Source organism: Stegastes partitus, unplaced genomic scaffold (assembly GCF_000690725.1).
Source record: "Stegastes partitus isolate 25-593 unplaced genomic scaffold, Stegastes_partitus-1.0.2 Scaffold1645, whole genome shotgun sequence".
In the NCBI taxonomy this organism is placed as follows: domain Eukaryota; kingdom Metazoa; phylum Chordata; class Actinopteri; family Pomacentridae; genus Stegastes; species Stegastes partitus.
The window spans coordinates 115,140-136,229 of NW_007579376.1; the positions used below are offsets into that span (position 1 = coordinate 115,140).

At 42.1% G+C, this 21,090-nt stretch overlaps 2 protein-coding genes across 4 annotated transcripts in view; one reads left to right on the forward strand and one right to left on the reverse strand.

The window, feature by feature from the left end:
* The window catches only part of hycc1 (hyccin PI4KA lipid kinase complex subunit 1), a 21,045-nt gene extending 15,992 nt beyond the window's left edge, over positions 1-5,053 (reverse strand). For 2 of the 3 annotated variants that reach the window (XM_008301236.1, XM_008301238.1), the window contains exon 1: positions 4,894-5,053. The gene's annotated coding sequence lies outside the window, so the exon portion shown is untranslated. Of the gene's footprint in view, positions 1-2,172; positions 2,222-4,893 lie in introns of those variants that run through there. The other variant, XM_008301237.1, reaches the window with a different exon arrangement.
* A 6,364-nt stretch (positions 5,054-11,417) lies between these two features.
* LOC103371793 (kelch-like protein 7) lies at positions 11,418-16,929 on the forward strand. The gene is given in 12 exon segments (XM_008301245.1): positions 11,418-11,534; positions 11,798-11,900; positions 12,430-12,523; positions 12,670-12,794; positions 12,875-13,050; positions 13,282-13,456; positions 13,900-14,042; positions 14,241-14,472; positions 15,529-15,730; positions 15,994-16,091; positions 16,244-16,430; positions 16,782-16,929. Coding segments are annotated over 12 exon segments (1,800 nt in total).
* Positions 16,930-21,090: the final 4,161 nt, after the last annotated feature.

The following is a 21,090-nucleotide window of genomic DNA, read 5'->3' on the forward strand; positions in this document are numbered from 1 at the left end:
CGGAGAACCCGGAGAGAACCCATGCTGCACGGGGAGAACATGTAAACTCCACACAGAAAGATCCCGGGTGTCCTCACCGGGACGCGAACCGGTGACCTTCTAACTGCGAGGCAACGATGCTGACCACCGTTCCACCTTGCAGCCCTTGAATTCACAACATATGTCATCTCACAGCACCTAAAACAATAAGGTACAGACCTTACGAATTTTGAATTTGGATTCCCTCTGAGCAAGCGGTCGGCAACGGTGGGAAGGAACCAAAAAACTAAAAAAAATCCTAATAGGCAGAGGGAAAAACAAAAAACAAAAAAACTTCCAACAGAACCAGGCTCAGTGAAGGCGGTCATCTACTCGACCAGTTGAGGTGAGAGTGGGGATGGGGGTCCATTATTTTCTCGATTAATTAATAAGCCATTTTGTCTATAAAATATCAGAAAATGGTTAAAATCAGTGTTTACCAAAGCCAAAAATAACATTGTTAAATGTCTTGTTTTGTCAACAACCCAAAGGTACTCAGTTTACTGCCATAGAGGAGAAAAGAAACCAGAAAGTATTAACATTTGAGGTGTTGGAATCAGAAAAAAAGGCATTTTTTCCCAAAAAACTACTCTGACTGATGAATCAGTAATCAAAATAGTTGGTGATAAATGTAACGGTTGACAACCAATAGGTCAATTGTTACAGCTCTAGTCCAAACACTCAAAGATTCTCATTTTACAAATTTGTAAAACTGCCACATCACAAAAGCTGCTAGCTATGCTGATTCCTCATTTATTTGCCCAACTATTCCATCTCTAATACTGAGATAATGTTAGTCAAGATCTGCAGACCAACAGAGCTTTTCTTTCTCAGACTAAAAATACATCTTTGGGGCTATACACCCACACAAATAATTATAATTAAACATGTAACTGTGCTAAAACCACAAGAGACAGCAGTACAAACAGCACATCCTACCCTGTCTCAAAGATTTCCAGGCTCTATTGACACGCTGCAGGAAGGCAAAATCATTTGATGGAGAAAATAGAAAACTAATTGCCCTGGGAGTACACTATATAGTCTAGGGCAATGATGTTGTTACGTTTGCCTTCCATGTTGGCCTGGCTAACTTGTTAGCCACCTCATAGTCATTAAGAGCTTAAGGATCCGGACAGAAATCAATAAAAGCCAGAGGGAGCACACTTGTGAAGCAGCAGTTAGTGTGTTTGCTTCTTTACAAGTGCTAACTAGTGCACACACATGAATAAACCAGCGTTGTGGGTAAGAGGGTGAGCTGGCTTTACAAGCAAAAGCAGGAAACCAATGAAGAGATGAATAGGGAGATGCATGGTAAATGTAAGCAGATAAGCAGCGCAGGATGACGAATAGAGATCAATGACGAAATGAATAGAGAGACAGCTAAATTGATGTACAAAGAGAGTGCGGATGAAGGAAATGTATGACAACCCAAGAGGTGGATAACTTAAGAGGAGTGAGACAGAACGGTCAATAACAGCAGAGAGTTCATTAGGTTTCAATCTGGACAGGCGCTGGCAACCTCCCAGCCTCTGAGAAACACACAAGATAAGCAAAGATACCGACACACACACACACCTCCCTGTGACCTAGACAAGCGCAAGGAAAAACCAGCATGTTCAGAAGTCAAACCGTGGCTGACTGAGTTTGTCAACCAATGCAAAGCTGTGATGGAGCCAGCCGCTTGCCAAGGAGCGACAGCTAATGTGTCATGCATTGCACAAGCGTGTGTGTGTGTGCGTGTATTTGTGTGTGCAAGTGTGTTTATTCAATGTCTGCTTTTGACAAAAACCTGTTCCTGTGAGCTAGCAAAAGTTGACAGCTCAATTCCTCTGAATTTACATCGACGCCAGCGTCCTAAACTCACACACAACAACACACCCACGCCCACACACAAACACCAGCACCAACACACGCACTGGGCTGCCAATCTAAATGAGCTTATTTTTGACTCCTCCTTCCGAAGACTTCTTCCAACACAAACAGGTCTCCTTTGAGTTTACATTCCTAATCCTTGTTGTGTGCTTGCATGTCCCAACAGAGTCCCTGAAAAACACCTGAGATAGACGCTACGAATGCCTTCATGTGGATGAACACAAAAACCACATCAAAACCACAGAGGGTCCACCTGTGCCCGGTAATGAAGTGAGAACATACCTGTCTGTGGAAAGCCGGCAGAGAGGGCAGTGAAGCACGTCCAAGTGAGAATGAGTTAAGGGGACACCCACAGGCATACACATCCCTCCCTGCTGATTACCTCATTTCCTATTACACACACACTTTGGAACCTTTTTTTTTTTCTTTTTCTTTTTTTGAGGAAGTGAGTAGGCCAATGAGAATGAAAGTTTGAATGAAGGCATGAAAGAAAACAGAGAGAATGACAGAGTGGGTGGTTTTGAGAGCGACAGAGCTGCCCCAGCTGCTTTTTCCTGTGGTACAAGGTGCAGCTACGTAACTACTGGTTAGCAAGATAATGACAATGATAATTACAATTGCTGAACCTTTAAGGAACAAAACTCACAGTGAAATGAGCTTAAAAAATAAGCTACATATACCAAAACCAACCAAGCTCTTGTATAGACACACCCTAACTACTAATAACTGTTTAACTGTGCTATCTAATTTCAGGACTATAGCAATACGCCTCCACCCAAAGTCTTCAAACCAGGTCAAGCTAGATTGGTGACTACAAGCTTGTTTAACCCTGGATGGAAGCAAAACCTGTGAAGCATTTTGAGGAGTTCTGGGGTGTCCAAGTAAAGGTGGAGGCAAAGTTATATAACTGTGGCCATAAAGGGCAGAGCCTCTAACATGCCCAGAGCTCACAACTTAACCTTACCTCTTGTTCACAAGCCCTGCTTAGAGTTGTTTACACATTCCTAGAACTTCAGGAGTTTGTTATGACAGCTCTCTTCAGTTTATATTACTTCTTTTTCATGCTGTCTGTTGCCATCTATTTTGTTTGGGCCACTTAAGCCCGCGGTTACCCTGCTGCATCATCGCCTCCCACCTTACTCTCGCCTAAGGTCTTCTTCAAGAGCAGGTTGCGTGTTGCTAAAGGGTAGGGGTGGGGTTCTGCTTTTCTGCTTCTGTTTTATTTGTCATCGGCGCACACACTCATATATAGCAGAACTGCTTGTAGCTAAGTAGACATGACAACAGAGTCTGTGGTTTGTGTGTGGTTTTTACAGCTGAAGGAGACAGAGAGATCTGACAAGGAGGAATCCTCTTATAGCAGCCTACGCTCTCTTCTCTGTTGCCTTTAAGCCAGTGATGCATCTTCGTCCCTCCTCTTGCCCCTCCAGTTCCCTATCTTCCTGCAGCAACTGAGCCTGAGGAAACCATGATTAACATAATGGATTTTTCAATTTTAACACTCTATCCTCTTCTCCCTTTTGCTTCCTCTATTTGTGTCAGCTTATCTTGTCACAGTTAGATAACTCACTCATAATCTATTAATGCTCAGCTCCATGAATTCACATTCAAACACCATTTTCAGTGAATATAATTAGCTTGATTTTTTTTTTTATTTTCTTCATGCTGTTACTGAGAAAAAATAACTTGCTGTGCTTGTGTGTGCAGAATTTGGTGCAGAAGGCAGTTCCACTTCTCTTTTTGGTTCTTGAAGTTGTTTGACCTCTCAACCAAGAGGCTTCTTAAAATCTGAAGAACCAAAAAGAAAAGTCCAGTTGCCTTCTACTGAAGATCTTAGGATTACAATGACCTGGATGACTGAAAAGCCACACAGACATAAACGGGTGGGAGATCGCAACAGTTTTTATCGCTCAAATTGCTGGGGAATTTCACGACCCTGCAGGCAAGGGGCGAAAATCTCTGATGCCAGATGACAGCAGAGCCTGCACCATCTTCTTGCTCCATGACCTGCTGTGCTTTATTGTCCAAAAGCATTAAGAGACCACACATTAACAAGCCCGGGCTTTTGCATCTATGCATGTATGCACACATGACACACCATCCTCCCAACAAACCCATCTATTGCTAACGGCAAAGTTTTCTCAAATGTCAGAGGCAAATGCACACATATACAGTATGAGAAGCAGAGGAAATAACTTGTGAATTAAAACACAAATAGAATCTTCTTATAGCAATAGCTGACACAGCACCAGAAGCCTTGTTGTGAAGGACAAAAAGTGTTAAACAGTTTCAACTTCTGACAACATGTAGCCGTGAGGTTTTGTGGCAAAGCTTCACACTAGCCCCCTCATACAGGAAACCCCAGAAGTGGCTGTGCGGTATGGAGAAACGCCGCATCACATGACAGCTATTAGAAAAATCCCAACAACGCATTATCCACCATAGTGTCTCCTGTGGCCTTGCCATACAAACACACACCCAGGAATCACCTGAGGAATCTTTTAAGTACAAACACACACAAGTCAGGTACAAAGTCTGTCTCTACGACAGATGCGACTTTCTGCTACAGTGGCAAAATGGTTGCAATGAAAAGGTCGTTATCGGAACATGTTGGACAGCCTTCCCATCATGCCTGTTGTTTTATTTCATGTTATCTAGCTGATCTGTGTAGAAACTCTACCTGTCCGCAGGCACCCGCTAACCAGCTAGTTTGCCACACTGACAACTGGTAACACAGCTTGAGTTTAAACAGCGTCAAATTATGTCTCAAAGCACTTGTAGCTAAGTGGAAAAATCACAAGCTTCCCCTACCCATTCGATTCAGTGCAATTCTTAAACCGTATCAGCCAGAGACTGTAAATTAATCCTCCGCCGTCATACACTCTCTATCTCGGCTTGCTGAATGACTTCGAGCTGTCACTACGGTTGCTTCCAGATTAGCTAGTTAGCTAGCTCGACCAAGGCGCGACACCAAGTGAACTGAGGAAGTTACTGTTTACTTACTGGCATGCTATCTGTCAGTTTCCTGGTATCACTGTCCTCTATCGTTCAGACAAGACGAGTGAACGGCTATCACTTCGCTACTCCATAAATCTCCTCAATAATTTAACATCGGCTCCTTCCATCTTCATTACTTTCGCCGCTCAGACTAGCACAGACAAGGGGACTCGGTCTCCGCTGAGTGACAGTCTTTTGAGCCAATGAGAGACCAGGTTGTGACACCGTCAATACGCCCCTAAATGTCGCGTCCAATCATATTCGAGTGTGGACAGCAAGTTAATAATTTCCACGATCAAGGTAGGTTGTCGCTGTCAGTCAGTGCTCTTTGACAGCAGAGTGATCTTCCAAATATGCTATTAAAGAATCGTGATTAAACCAAACTAATTTGTTCGCTAGTGTATAAATTTCAACTGAATAATGTTTAATCATGAATAAATTTCCTTTAATTCGTTTTAATATAATACTGCATATTCACAGTTATTTTTTTTACATTTAATTTTAAAAATTCAGTTATAAAAAATGTAATCATTTTGTTGCACTAACATTGGATCAAAGACTTTGTTAATCTAGGTTTCCTGTGATGAACACATGCAATATTTTTGTTTATTAAATTACATTATTTATTTGTTTTCTTTATGATTATCTTTTCAACAAGAGACCAACTCAATGTGGTTACAATCAACTTCTGCACTTGCACACTTCATGCTAAATTAATCTGTTAAGCTGAAGGCGAAAGCGCCACTCTAAAACTGCGTCCCTCTGGTAAACAGCACATGACCACTTGATGATGACCTCTGGGACAATGGATTTTCCAAATGTAATTATCAAGATGGCCTGTGACGATGTGTTTGTTTGCTTTCACATTAACGGCAGTGAGAGAGTCGCAGTTTTTAATCAGTTAATAAATGCAATGGGGGCTTCTGTGGATAATAAGGCACAAATCAGCTCCCTCTGAATGTTGTAATAAAAACATAAGAGCGGCGTACACGGTTACCACTAACCTCCAGTTTCATTTCCACTATACTTAACTGTCCTTGCCTCTATGGAGTTATGATATACATTTTTGTCCACAACCTGTATACTCCTGCATCAAGTAATTCTAACAACAGACACATTTGTGGCAAATTCTTCAAAAAATAAATGTGTATAACCTGGTGCAACACTAGCAACACAGTACTAATATATTAGCAAAAGTAATACATTTATTATTGTGGTTCTTTGTCAATGAAGTGCAATTTCTGAGAGGCTTTTGTGAAGCAAAGTCTGAGGAATATGAAATCAAGAGCAACTGTTAAGACAGTGAGTCTACAATGCCCCCTTATGTTAACTGGTTAAATTACACATATTCAGGAAAATCTTCTTTATTTTATCTTTTTAATTATTATTTTACACAGCATTTAAAATGTGAGAGTGAGTCTCTGCTGAGTTCATCACAATTTTAACAAAATGTTTAAATACAGATATGACTGTGGGAGTTTTTTTTTGTTTTTTTTGTTTAAAGCTGCCCATTACCCTGATGTTGCTGCAGATTACACATAGTGATAACGTTCACAAAACCAGCTTCTAGTGGGTTGTGCCTGGCATGCTTGCCAAGTCTGAGGGCAAGACAGGCAGGTTTTATTCCATCTCAGCCGTGACAGACAGCCTGGCTCTGAGGCAGTCGCTTCTCTACCCACAATTGTCAAAAAATGTGTATACCCTGACTCAGTATTTCAATCTGTACATGTTCTATATAGCAGTTGATCAATTAAAGGTGCATGGACTACAGATGAGCTCCTGCTATCTGCGCAGCCTCAGTGAGAATTTCTCGGGCCTGTTGTCTGTATTCCTGCGACAACTCCTTCGCCCTCCTCACTTCCCTCATGTTCTCTTCCAGATTCTCTTTCATTCGTCCTTGCTCTTGGTAGGTTGCTGCTGCTCCTTTCACTTGCTCTGCTATTTTATCTTGGCTCCGAAGCAGCCAGCCTATAAGCTCCTGAAGTGAGGTACCCCTTGAGATGGCAGCCTTGGCGTTCTCAGAGATGCTCTTCAGCTCATTCTGAGCTGACTGCAGACGTGGAGGTAGTGGTTCCTCCTCGTTTTCGCCCTCTGACCCCACAGGAACCACGCTGAGGGAGAAGCCATAGCCCTTAATCGTAAGAGAGACTCTGTGCGTGGCCTCTAGAAACAGAGACACATGGAAATAAATTAAAGAAATGGAAACACATCATGAGACATTTGCTATCACATTGCATGAACAGAAAGGTACAGTGTGCTGCTCACCATGCTCATTTCTGATCTTGCCCACACACTCAGCAAAAGCCAGAGAACCACCACGTGTACAGTCGCAGCTCTGCTGCAGGTTCCTGATGTGTCGGACCATGGCCTCGTGGCATTCTTGCTGCTCGTTGAAGGTCTCAGCCACGTCAGAAAATCTCCGATCCAGCTCTGGCACACACACTCGCCTCATCACCAGCCTTCCAAGCCGTTTCACGGTTTGTGCATCTGGACAGAATTTTCAAAAAATGAGTGAGAATGTAGGTTCTCAGGGAAAAAGCAATTGAACTTCTCTTTTTGGTTCCTGATGACCCAACTGAGTAAATGATCAGAAAACAGAAAAGGCATCCAGGGTACCAATGCTTGCTTCTATTACTGTCTATCACAGATGTTAAGCTGGTGCAGTTTTGAAACTATGACTACTATCCATGATCTTGATGCTCAATGTTGGTTATAAAAAAACTGGTGCAGAACTAAAATGAGAATTTGGCTAAAGATTGTGACATCTGAGGTGGATGTAAAATTGATTTTGCTGCAGTTTTTGCAGAGATGGATGAAACGTCATCAAGAACTACAAAGAAAAGTCCAGTTGCCTTTGCTGAAGCTCTTAGGATTATCATAAGAGACACACATGGACACAGAAAGGATAAAGGTGGTTACAAATCAGTCATTTATTTCAGCATACATTTCAGAGACAGACATGACCTACCACTGAGTGCTGGCCGACCCTGCCTGGCTGATCCAGTTCCATCTACATCAGATGGTCTGGGCTGCAGGAGCGGTTGCCTCTGAAATAGCAGAGTAGATCTCTTTACACTTCTTTTGTTTTTGTTTTTTTAGCACAATAAGAGACATTAGAACCACTTGTGTTCCTCTGGACCCTTATAATTACCTCCTGAGTCCAACAATCCAATGTCCATGTCTCAAATCCCCAAGAAAAGCACGATTAGAGAGCTAATTCTAAGACTATATTGCAAATCTTCGCTGGAGAAATAATCACATCCTAATTTACAGTGATTCAATTGACCAGCAGCGACGGCTAATCCAGTAATCTCACTGATGCGAAGCTGTAATTAAGTTTCTCGTCTAAACTCGAAGCAAGCCACTTACTCATGAAGAGATCCATAAAACTCAGAGGAAACACGTACCTCGTTGCTGGAGTTTTCGTCTGAGAAGCAGCAACAGCAGAGAAAACGGGACATTTTCTGCAACTGTGGTGGCTTTCAGTTTGTTTTCAGGTCAGTTACTCCTCACAATGCCAGAAGTAATTTGTAGTCCGCATTCCGCATTACGTCATTGTCATACGACGCCTGACAGAAAACAAAAAAAAAAATCTTCCTGGTTGTGCTTTATGAACCAAGGTGCAGGTATGAATGTGGCTGACAGGTGCACCTGCAGGTGAGCTGAAAAGTAGACTAAACTCTGCTATTCCAAATAGATGAAGCAATATTAAAGTTAAATCTGAAATACGAACTATAAAAGTGTGATCACCCCGAATACGATAAATCAGAACCCCCAGATCAACAGTCGGTGTTAACGCATGAAACACTTCCGCAATCCTGCAAGTGGCTGTGATTTGTCACATGTCAGGACGAAGATAAGAAACATAAACCGCAACTGGGTCAGGTCCTGAAAAGTCAACCAGTGCTTCCGACCTGATCTCCTCAGAATCAGTGGATTTAAAAAAAAAAAAAAAATACAGTCATGCAAAATTGCACCTTCATATTGCAAACATTTTTTTTAGGTACAGGCCATTGAAGTACATCAAAAATGCACACTCTTTATTTCGATTTTTTTTAATAAGTGCATGAGCAGCCGACAGGAGATAACTACATGATACTTTCAGGGATGAAAGAAGAGAAGCTTCTTAGAAGCTGCAACTAAATCATTTTTTCATCCACTCCAGTTGCCACAATCTAAAGACTAAATCTCGTTTTTGCTCATTTTTTCTCTATAACCAGCTTTTAGCATCAGGATCGTGGGATATATCACAGTTTCAGCAGCACCAGTTTAATATCTGTGTCATCAGTCATAGAAGCAAGTATTGGTACTCTGAATGTGTCATCTGTTTTCTAATAATGCCCTGGATAGAACTTGAATAAGTGCATTTTGGGTAAACTTTCAACAGTCTTATCACTATGTGGAAAAGATGATTGGTCAAAACTAGTTAGGTTTTTTTTTTTTTTTACCTACATTTTGATACCATGTTTTATCCATGATTCCTTCAGTGTATGCACCTGGCAAAGACATCTCACCATGCCAAACCAGCCGAGGCAGCATAGGTGCCGTTACACTTCTTTAGTATTTTTTTATTTATTTTTTTATAGCACAATAAGAGACATTAGAACCATTTGTGTTCCTCTGGATCCTTATAATTACCTCTTGAGTGCAACAATCCAGTGTTCGTGTCTCAAATCCCCAAGAAAAGCACTATTAGAGAGCTAATTCTAAGACTATATTGCAAATCTTCGCTGGAGAAATAATCACATCCTCAATTGACCAGCAGCGACGGCTAATCCAGTAATCTCACTGATGCGAAGCTGTAATTAAGTTTCTCGTCTAAACTCGCAACAAGCCACTTACTCATGAAGAGATCCAGCTGATGACTTTTCATATCAGCGCCACACTGCTGGAAGTGACCCGGAACCAGCGCTATAAAAGCGGGGTCACCTGCAGGCTCGACCTGTTTGATTCTATCGCATCAGACCAGATACAGGTAAGTAACCTTCTTGTTTATCCACTATTTACTTTATCACAGTTGGTCTGCGAGAGAGACTTAAGTGTGTCATTTTGTTGTACCATATACCGAATTCACTCGTAAATTCGGCGCCAGTTAGCTAAACTTATAGCAACATAAATGCTATCCTCGTTTTCCCTTTTATTGACAATGTAGTGGAGGAGAATACGTTTGAAATAAATTATTCCTTTGCTTTCTTTTTGCTTAGCTACGTATTTTTGGAACATTTGGTCATAAAGAAACTGTTTTTGTCGATGCAACAGGCCCCTATATTTAAGTTAGCCTAAGCTAACATAGCAGTAGTTAGCCTAGCCGCTTAGCCAGACTGATTAATCGATAACCGATTGAGGGGAGACACGTTAAAGCTGAACAGCTTCACGTAATTGGAAGTAATGGAAAGTTGATTGTAAAGAGTAAAAACAGTTAAAACGTATTGTCACCTGGAATGCTTTTAATAAGGGTTCATCTAGTCGCATTTCATACCTCATATTGAAACCCCACTGCAGGACAGCCTGGGCAAATGTCATGAGTAGAATAGTTCTTTGTTGTCATTGCAATGTTAAAAAGACTGTTACAGCAGTGAAGTAATGTCATCTGTGGCAGCAATACACAACACGAAAAAAAATAGTACTCACTCATAGGTGGGCAGCTTGGGCATAGATGCTCTGTCACACAAATGGCAAACAGGCTTTTTATGTGCTTTTACTGCTCTCCCTGTGAGCCCACAAGTTCTCTGGAGGGGCATAATTTTGCTGATTGCTCCACATTTGCCAGGAAGGCCATGGTTTCTAGATCAGTGGATACAGGCTCACCTGTGGCAGCTACCAGTCCAAGCAGATCCCGTGTTGCAGGTAGACAGACAGATTTGCCATCCGAACCCAACTGCCTTGTGCTAGCTCCTAGCCTCTGCAGAGTCCAGTTTGTCAGCAGTTTGACAAGACTGTCCACGTGTCATTGGAGCTCCTTCAATTTGAGCTCATTGCTCCCTCGGTGAACAATCTTTCAGACCTGTATTTGTAGCTTGTCCTTCACTTCCTGCAGTCTCAGCTGGACCCGGCCAGTAATCAGATTTATGCCACAGCCATTTTCATGGGAAGGACTTATGACCTGTCACTGGGTCAGCATCCTTTATTTACTGCAAGAGGTTTGTTACCTGTGTCCAGACTGTACTTTTGTGTCTTTGTATTTAAGTCAAAACGTAGGGCTTAGCCAGTTAAAAGCACATAGCTGTTGCCTGGAAAAATAAAAGCAAAGAACTTATTCAGATACATATTTGTTGTCACAGGCAAATTAAAATTTTAAAGCACATGAAAACGAACATTTTTCTCTCCTTAGCCAAACTGATTGATCCCTTCGTATCTGGGTTTCCTGCATCAATACCATACGAGCAGAAGGTGGCGCAAAAGAAAATCTGAATGGCAGGTGGCTCAACCTTAGACAGCTTACTTGACCATAATCTGGTTACAGTGGTGCTGAAAATGTTGTTGCTTAATTCAAGTGAACATATCATTTCAATCAATCCAACACAACAGGGATGGCCTCTTCAGAGAGGATGTCAAGCGCCAAGAAAAAGGACGACAAGAAGTGTGCCACCAAAGAGCACAGACAGCTGTCCAGCATCATGGGAGTCATGAACAACCTGAGAAAACAGGTGTGTGTACACAAAGATAAAGTAGGAGGACAAGACTGTAACAGATATTTGCTTGGGGTATTTCCTGTATTTGTATGCATATCTTTTTTTTTTTTTTTTTTTTTAATTAAATGGTCAGAAGGACATGTGTAGAGTTCTATCAAAGGTAAAACAACTCAATGCCTCTACTGTACGTGGGCTGATCATGCTTACTGTTGGTGTAGTCACCCCTGAAGGCTTCTTGTGAACCAGGAAAAACCCTGATGTGCTTTGTTTTATTTCAGGGTACACTCTGTGATGTGACCCTGGTGGTTCAGGGGAAACACTTTCCCGCCCACAGAGTAGTTCTAGCTGCTGCCAGCCGCTTCTTCAGCCTCATGTTCACCAGTAAGTGAGACACAAACATATACAAACGCACAGACATGCTGGATGCTGAGACCCTGTGAACCATTAATGTGAGAAAATTGCAGCTCTTACTAGAGGTATAGTGTGATTTCTATTAGAATCTAATATTGTGGACGATAGAGAATATGCTGCATAAATGATTTGAAATTAGCACATTTATGTATGGTGGGGGGGTAAATCTTCACTGTTTTTATTGTTTAAAGTTGAATAAGGAAACAAATTTAACAGTATAATTGAGGACTTCTTTTAAAATCCCCATCATGTATTCATATACTGTGATAACTCCTAGATGAAAAAGAGACTGCACTTTTTGGCTCTATGCGCAAAAGCAAGTTGTACTGTGCAAAGATTGATAATCTCTAACTAAAACTAAAATGATATAAGTCAGTCATTTTGAAATTTTCCCTAACCTGCCACACAACAGATTTTGTGTAATGAAAATGCTTCTTGCTGCTATCATTGTTGTATCTTTATTTTCTGTGAGGTCTACCTCTGTTTTTCTCACTTCCAGGCAGAATGATGGAGTCAGTGTCCCATGAGGTGGAGCTCAGGAGTGCTGAGCCTGAGATCATTGAGCTGTTGATTGAATACATTTACACGGCACAGTAAGAATCTTGGATCAAATGTAATCTATAGGTGTCGTCATTATTATGCTTCTTTTTTTTTTTTAAATTACATGAAAGGCAAACCTGATTCTGCTAAGCAAGTTCTTATTTAGGGGCATGTACTTGTTTGTGCCGTGTATGTCAAGAATCTCAGTGAACAGCAGTAATGCCGAGTCACTGTTGAACGCAGCCAACCAGTACCAGATTGAGCCCGTGAAGAAGATGTGTGTGGAGTTTCTTAAAGGACAGGTTGATGCAACAAACTGCCTCGGTAACAACTGAAATACAAACACAGGCCTGCCAATTGTGTCATTTATTATATTCACTGATTTCTTTTGTGTCCTCCTGCAGGTATTTCATCCCTTGCAGACTGTATGGACTGTCCAGAGCTGAAGGCGGCAGCAGAGGACTTTGTCCAGCTCCACTTCACTGAAGTCTACAAACTGGATGAATTCCTGCAACTGAACGTTATGCAGCTCACTCGCATACTGCACCAGGACAAACTCACCGTCCGTGCTGAGGCCCAGGTACACATCCCTTGGCCATATACTTAATTTCTGTTTTATTTTTAGGTTTCTACTTTAACTGCTGGTATTTTAGAGATGTGCAACTTTTGGGAAGTCATAAAATACTTTTTATTCTGAGGTGTATGTTACTAATTGACAAATACTACTCTATAGAACTTATATTACTACATTAATGGTGTTGATCACATCAAGACATACCTCCTATGACTACTAAACTGCATTTGTGTTCAGATCTATGATGCTGCCGTGCGCTGGTTGAAGTACGATGTGTGTAACAGACAGCGGTACATGGCGGAGGTGTTGGGGTGCGTTCGCTTTCCTCTGGTCTCCAAAACCTTCCTCTCAAAGACTGTGCGGACTGAGCCTCTCATCCAGGACAACCCAGAGTGCCTCAAGATGGTCCTCAGTAAGTAGGAAAAGAGGGAAATTTGTACACACAAACTCAGTTTCGCAAATGGGCACAATAAGCTTCTAAAACAATGTTTTATTGTTCATGTAAAGCAGGGATGGGCAATCCTGGTCCTCGAGGGCCAGGGTTTTAGATGTTTCCCTCTTCCAACACACCTGATTCAAATGATCAGGATTGTTATCAGGCTTCTGCAGAGCTTGATGATGAGCTGATTATTTGAATCAGGTGTGATGGAAGAGGGAAACATCTAAAATATGCAGGATTGTGGCCCTCGAGGACCAGGATTGCCCACCCCTGATGTAAAGGGACATAAACAGTGGTATGGGAAAATAGCTGTTTGTTTTTTTTTTTCTCAGCTATGTGTCGGAAACTACACTGATGCAAAGGCCTGCTGGGTTGACATAAGCGCACACACAATACATCCTGTGCTTTTCTCTAAGGTGCGATGTGCTACCGCCCGCTGTCCCTGAAGGACCGGAGGGACCTGGGAGAGAGCAGCCGACCGCGGCGCAAGAAGCACGACTACCGCATTGCTCTGTTTGGAGGCTCACAGCTTCAGTCCTGCCGCTACTTCAACCCCAAGGTACCAGGCTGCACATACATTTTTGCCACAGGGGCAATCACAGCAATTAGGTGAAGTACGACAAAGTGTATTTTCCAGTTTGTGAAAAGTTTTAAAGTTTGTAAGTTGAGTTTTTTCACTATTGTCAGATTTGACGTTGATCACACGTTGTAGCATAGTCGCATATAATTAGGTCTCCTCTAATGGCTTTCCGTGCAGAACTCCAGCTTTACAGAAACTCGCTCCACCTTCAAAAGGCACTGCACTGCCACGGCTGTCTTCTGGGACAAAGTCGTGTACTTTTTGGGTGGCTCACGGGCCATCACCATGGACTGCTATGATATTGCGAAGAACAGCTGGTGTTTCAAGCTGGGCCTGCCCACACCTCGGAACAACCTGTCTGCCTGCGTCGCCAGTGGCAAGATCTACACATCTGGGGGGTTGGAAGCGGGTGAGCATGGGGATGTGGGATTATGTTTTGTATATGTAATGAGTAGATTGCGGAAAGGGAAGTGTTTAGTTAGTATTACTATAATGTTGAATCGGAAACGGCCAAGCATGTTACACACACAAGAAGTCTGACTAGTTTGAGTATCTCTCAATGTACTTGGACACAATACTTTACCAGTATCACGTGAGAGCGAACACTGCTGTACTATACATCAACATGACTGGGATTTGGTCATTGACATGAGGCCACAGTTAAGGGTTATTCGAACACTTGTAAAGCGGATTATACATTAAAGGTCCAAGTGGCGGTACAGAAGAGGAATACCACTTGTCCAACGAAATTACTTAGCAGAAACTGTTGCATGTGGACAGGTACATATTGCGTAATTGAACCAGATCACTGTGTTTCCAAAGGGTTTTATACAGTAGTGCAAAGATGCAAGTAAAATGTCGTATATGAATGTAATCATTGATTATATTCATGCATCTCATGCATGCCTGCTTAATGCATACTTGACAAGAACATGTTTTTGACAGTAAGTAGTGACTGAACTGTTTATTAGGGTCATGGTGAGAGTGAAATCATCTGTTGTCTGGCACTTTTGGTTCATCGTACCCTATAGCGTCTGTCAGAAGGAAGAAAAGGAAGGAGGTTATGTTGAGTTTATGAAGGATCTGTAGTGTGTCACCCTGCTGACAAGTCGGTGCAGGCGCTGCAAGTAACGTGAGTTTGGAAAAGAGGACTTCTGGGGTGACTGTGTTGAATGCCAAGCTGAAATCCACAGAGGGAGTCCTAGTGTACGTCCCTGGGTAGTCAAGGTGTTGCATGATGTCGTGTAGTCTCACGCTGACTCCATCATCCGCTAACTCGTTTGCCCAGTAGGCAAATGGCAGGAGGGCCCCCATCTGTCTGAGAGTGCACAAGAGAAGTAGGAGACTTTAATTTACAAAATACGTTCTTCTACAAATGTAGTGCAGTTGAGGATTCTTAAGGGGGGAAATCATCATCATCCACCTCTGAAAGCATTCAATTGTGGGACTATGTGTCTGTCTACAGGGAGCTCGGCCCTTGACTTTTTCGAATGCTATGACATAAGGACGGCATCGTGGCAAATCAAAACCAGCATGCTGATGGCCCGCTTCAGCCACGGTTCAGTGGAGGCCAACGGGCTCATTTATGTTTGTGGAGGAGTGGCGGGCAACAACTTCTCTGGGAGGGTCCTCAACAACTGTGAGGTCTATGATCCTAAAACGCATCAGTGAGTCATGGACACAATGAGCCCACATGTGTACAGTCTCAAGACATTTTTTGCCCATCAGCTTATACAGTATATGGATGTAATGTAATTCTATACAAGGGAAGACTGTTACAATAGAGATCTGTACTAGCCTTATTTACATCAGTGTCTAAACAGTTTTATTTTACAGGAAACTGGGCAAACTGCTTTCTCAGTTTAACATAATTTAGGCACATAATGTGCTCCAGCATTTACCTGCTATTCTCTACTTTTTACCTTTTCAGATGGAGGGAGTTGTGTGGGATGAGAGAGGCCAGGAAGAACCACGGGTTGGTGGTTGTCAACAACAGGATCTATGCTGTTGGAGGGCAGGGGGCACTGGGTAATAAAACGGACACCCCTGCTGCCATTACAGTGCTGAAGAAATAGTGTACCAAAAATCCCCGTGGCAGCTGTAGAATATGATGGTAGCAAGAGTGCACTAGAATTATGCGGTTTGTGTTTTTTTTGTTTTTGTTTGTGTGTTTTTTCCAGGTGGACTGGTTTCAGTGGAATACTACAGCATTGCTGATAATGAGTGGTGTGCTGCCTCGCCTATGCCATGGCGAGGTGTGGCGGTGAAGTGTGCAGCAGTAGGAAACGTCATCTATGTGCTGGCAGGCAGGGGGGAATTAGGGGAGCGAATGCCAGAGATACTTGAGTACCACATTGGAACAGACAGGTTGGTTTATTAACTAAATGATAGTATAAAAACAATACATAGATACTGCTGATGTCTTTGTCACTGATGTGTAGACTGTAGTGTCAAATCCTCATTAAGCAGATATACTTTGTTTGGTCTTGATTGACCTTTTGTTGTTCTGGCTGGTTGTTTTTTGTTGTTTCATTACTATTAGATGTAATTGTCCAATACTAATGTCCTCGTTAGTAGAAAACATACTTATAAATTCAAACCATTTCAGTTGCTGTTCTCAACAAAATAATGCTGATTTGTGTCACTAGTAGGCATGTCGGGAATCTACGCAAATGGCTTGTTTAAACCCACCATGATGGAGTTTTCGTCTGTGCTCAGGTGGGTGGCGACGTGCAAAAATGTGCCAGGGTCTCTCCCCAGCAACTGCCTGATCTGTGTGGTCAACATATAAGTCAACAAAGACATGGAGCTCGTAGATTCTCAGCCACATGCTGCATCCACTGCCCCTTCATCTGCCTCAACCTGATCCTCACAGGACAAGAGGAGGATGATATATATATTGTATATATTCATTTGTGCTGTTTGACAGTTTTCTCAGTTTGTCTTTTCAGAAAGTGTCAGTCATTCCTAGACAACTCATTGTAATGTGAAAATGTGTGTGTTGTGCAATAAATTGTCTTTTTACCAGTTGTCTGGTTTTAGCTGTGGATCCCCTAATACTGAAACACACTCTAGATCTACAAACTGCTTAGTTGGTTCTGCAATCTTGCAAGTGGATGTAGAATTGGTTGAATCTATCAGTAGAGGACAAAAGGTACCGCTCTACTTCGAGAGGAAAAAATGCCGACAGATGGCTTCACATTGCTATTTGGACAATCTCCAAGTATCTAGACGCAGGAACATCGAGGCTTTGCTCACAGGTGGAGTGACACCTGGTAGGGAGGTGGGTGTTAGAAATGAGGGTGAATGACATGCTGTCAATGACAGCCAGGAAAAGCTCCAATTCACAAGATGGCAACATCTATAGCCAACAAGTGAAGGAAGGCAGGAAACATGCATGTGAAGGGAAGGTTTGCTATACATCTTAAGAGGGGAGTCCGGACTTTAGACTAGTTGTTCTGTTGAAACTGTCAGACATTTCAAAATAATCCGACACTCTACATGGTATTACTTTGACTAATGAAGCACATGATTTGTGAGTCTTCTCAGCAGCAAACTAAAGTCTAGAAATTACAGCCACCTCATACTGAAGTCTGACCACCCAACAGAACCAATAGTGAAGTCTGTTAGAGGACGATGCACATACTCAGAACTGCAGTTATATCCTTACCCTAATGTATATAGAACGGTAAAATCAACAACTAAGTAACCAGAAAAAAAAAAAAAAACCCTCACAAGATATCACTTTTTGTGCCACTCCAGTGTCAGTAATACTCCTAGCCTGGTGACCTTGATGAAAATTGTCCAGCTCCATCATTGGCACCAGCAGCTAATACTGGAACTAAAGCAGTAATGTATGACATGTCTGTGAAGATATCGGATCATGAGCTGTTAAATTACTTAAAGGGGGGAAACTACTTAAGTTGAACTCAGAAGGGAAATAGCACTCCAGGGCTAATTGCATTTAGATCAGAAGATTGGCCAAACAGGGAATCACGTGGTTACAGAGCCCCTCTGTGGTGCTGAAACTGCCAAAGAGGCTGCTGTATGTGGAGGCCAGCGCTGCTGTCAGTGTTTTGGAGGAGACCATGATGAAATAGAGTGTAATAAGGCTGTGAAGTGCAGCCAGTGGCTCACCTATCGTCTTTTTGAGCGTGCTCAGAATATATAAAAGCTGAGCAGGTTCAGAAAGTCAGGAAAATCTAATGTATTTTGCAGAGGTAGTGAGGAGAGTGACAGTGTCTAAGGAGCTCCACGGCAACTAGGACTGCCTGGAATGAGTCTGCAACTCCAGAGGACTCGGCTGTAGTTAGTAAGATAACCTTACTGGCTTTTGTGGCAGGACCATAGTAAAAAGTACAGCAAAAGATTAAAATGGTGGAAAAATCATGTCAGATGCGACACGTAAAGCTGTCTCTGCCGCTAAGAGACTGACGGGTATCTCAGGAGTCAATCCTTACGAGCAAGAACTTACTTTTTATACTGTAAAGCAAGATCACAGCCAATAAATGGAAACCAAAGAATAGTAAAGCTGTGCTTGAAACTGAAATGATAAGTGAAGAAGATTTTGATGCTATTATTGAAAATGTTTTACATTTTGTAGTGGAATGCTAGAAGCCTAAAAGCCATTGAATAAGAGTTGAGAAGGTGTATATTAAAAAAATATATCTGAAATAATATAAGGACATGTGTAATAAGATGTGTAATAATAACAAACTGGAACATCGAACTGAAAGAAATGTCTTTAAACTGACAACAGAAATGGTTATTCAGCAATGCAAATATATACGGTGATAAAAGAGAGACCGACCTAAAGTTGCAACAAAACCGTAAAACAAAGGTCTGTGCTAGAATATACTTAAATAAGTAGTTTATTCTATTCAATATAATCCTAATAGACAAGTGTTAAATAGTGAATTAGGTTTCAGCTTATTTTTTATAATTAGAAATGGTAGCAACTGAATTGTTGGGGAGTAGACATTTACATATACTGGTAGTTTAACAATGTCCTTAATGTCCAACATAATCTCTTTTCAACCAACCTCAGGCTTCCAAAGTGAGTTCTGAATCAAATACTACCACGTTACTCGATAGAAACATCGACACTTTGGCGACAGTAAGGAAGGAAAAAAAGTCCCTGTTATCAGAGAGGAAACAAAAAAAACCTTCCAGCTGAACCAGGAGGGCGGCCATCTGCCTCGACCTGTTGGGGTGAAGGAAGCAGAGAGACAACAGGACAGCAGACAGAGGACAGACAGGTATCAGAGCTCCTCTGCAGGCTGCTTGTGCTGAGCTGAAACATGCAAACATTACAAAGGTCAACAGAGCATATAGATTAGATCAGATTCAGATTGGGATTCGTTTACTTGTCATATGCAGGTTAAGTGCACAGTCAACTATGCAATTAAATGTTTTGGACAAGAATAAGAAATAAATTCACTATTCACAGCACTAGAAAAACTAGAAACACTAAATAAACAAGATAGAATATGTACAGATAATGCACAATAGTGAGTTGACAGGGAGCTCTCGTCAACGATGGCCATCTTGTGGTGCAATCGGAAGAGAACATAGAAATGGTGCAGTCCAGAGTTTTAGGTTGCCTCTGTATTCAACTGGAAAAAACAGGATATCACAGAGTTCACCTGAAATTAAACCTGTGCTGTGTGAAAAGCATCTTTTGGAGCTGTCACTGCTGTGACATTACAGAACGTCTTCTTAACACCTTTAGCACCTTCGTTCAACATCTGCAGGAAACTCCTGCGGACGTTCGACCAGTCGGCGGTCACCAGCGTCCTTTTCTACGCCGTGGTGTGCTGGGGCAGCAGCACATCAAAAAGGGACGTATCGAGGCTGGACAAATTAATCAGGCGGGCCAGCTCTGCAGTGGGCATGAAACTGGACTCCCTGGTGACAGCGGCAGAGAGGAGGACACTGAACAAACTGCTGGCCATCATGGACGATGCCAGCCACCCTCTGCACACTGTCATCATCACCCAGAGGAGCCAGTTCAGCGACAGGCTGCTCCTCCCCAGGTGCAAAACCAACAGGACCCAAAAACTCCTTTGTTCCCCGAGCCATCAAACTGTTCAACTCTGAGCTCGGGGGGAGGGGGAGGAGCAGCAAGCGGGAAGAGGTAGGGAGCGAGGGGCGAGGAGAGAGGACATTGGGGTGAGATAGAGCATCATGCTCTATCACCAGACTGTGGAATATTTCGGCACTTTGGCTATTTTGTTACTGTATCAGTTATTGTTGTTGTGTGGTTTTATCTATCTATCTATCTATCTATCTATCTATCTATCTATCTATCTATCTATCTATCTATCTATCTATCTATCTATTGTAATTGGTTATGCTGCAGCCTCTCCCCCTTACTAACACAAAGTGAAAGGAGCATTATTTTCTATTCTTCAACAAACCATTTGTCATTTTATTCACTTAGCAAATAGTTGAATTTTGACATAATTTGTGAATCCTGTGTGAAAATGTTGACAACACACATTAAAGTCACACAAGATGTTGGCAAAACAGGAACAGAACTGAGAACTGCTGCAATTTGTGAGCAAGCTGAATGACAAATGTTGTGTTTTGAGGATGTGACACTATTTTTAACAAAAGAACTGTCATTCTTTAAAGATTGTCTCTGAACACTGAGGAATAATGTTCCTCTTTTAAGCCACTAGAGGGAAGCAGACACAGTAGAATAGTTGAAAAATGTTGCCTTAACAGGGTGTCTGTCTTCTTTACTTTCTTATAATGAAACTAACAGTGATAATATACTGTTTCTTATTTTGATACTGACCTTTCTGACTCCTAGAGAATTTAGGCTTCTAGATATATATTAGATATATATTTATCAGACTGATGGAGGTCTGGACAGAGCTAACGAACTGAACATGTTCTTCAATAGGTTCAGTTCCCCCCCTGCCTCCAACCCTACACACCACACCCCCTCCATGAGCCCACAGCTTTCCTGTCCCACCTCCACTCTGTCACCCTGCAGCTCAGTCATGGACCTGAACACAGC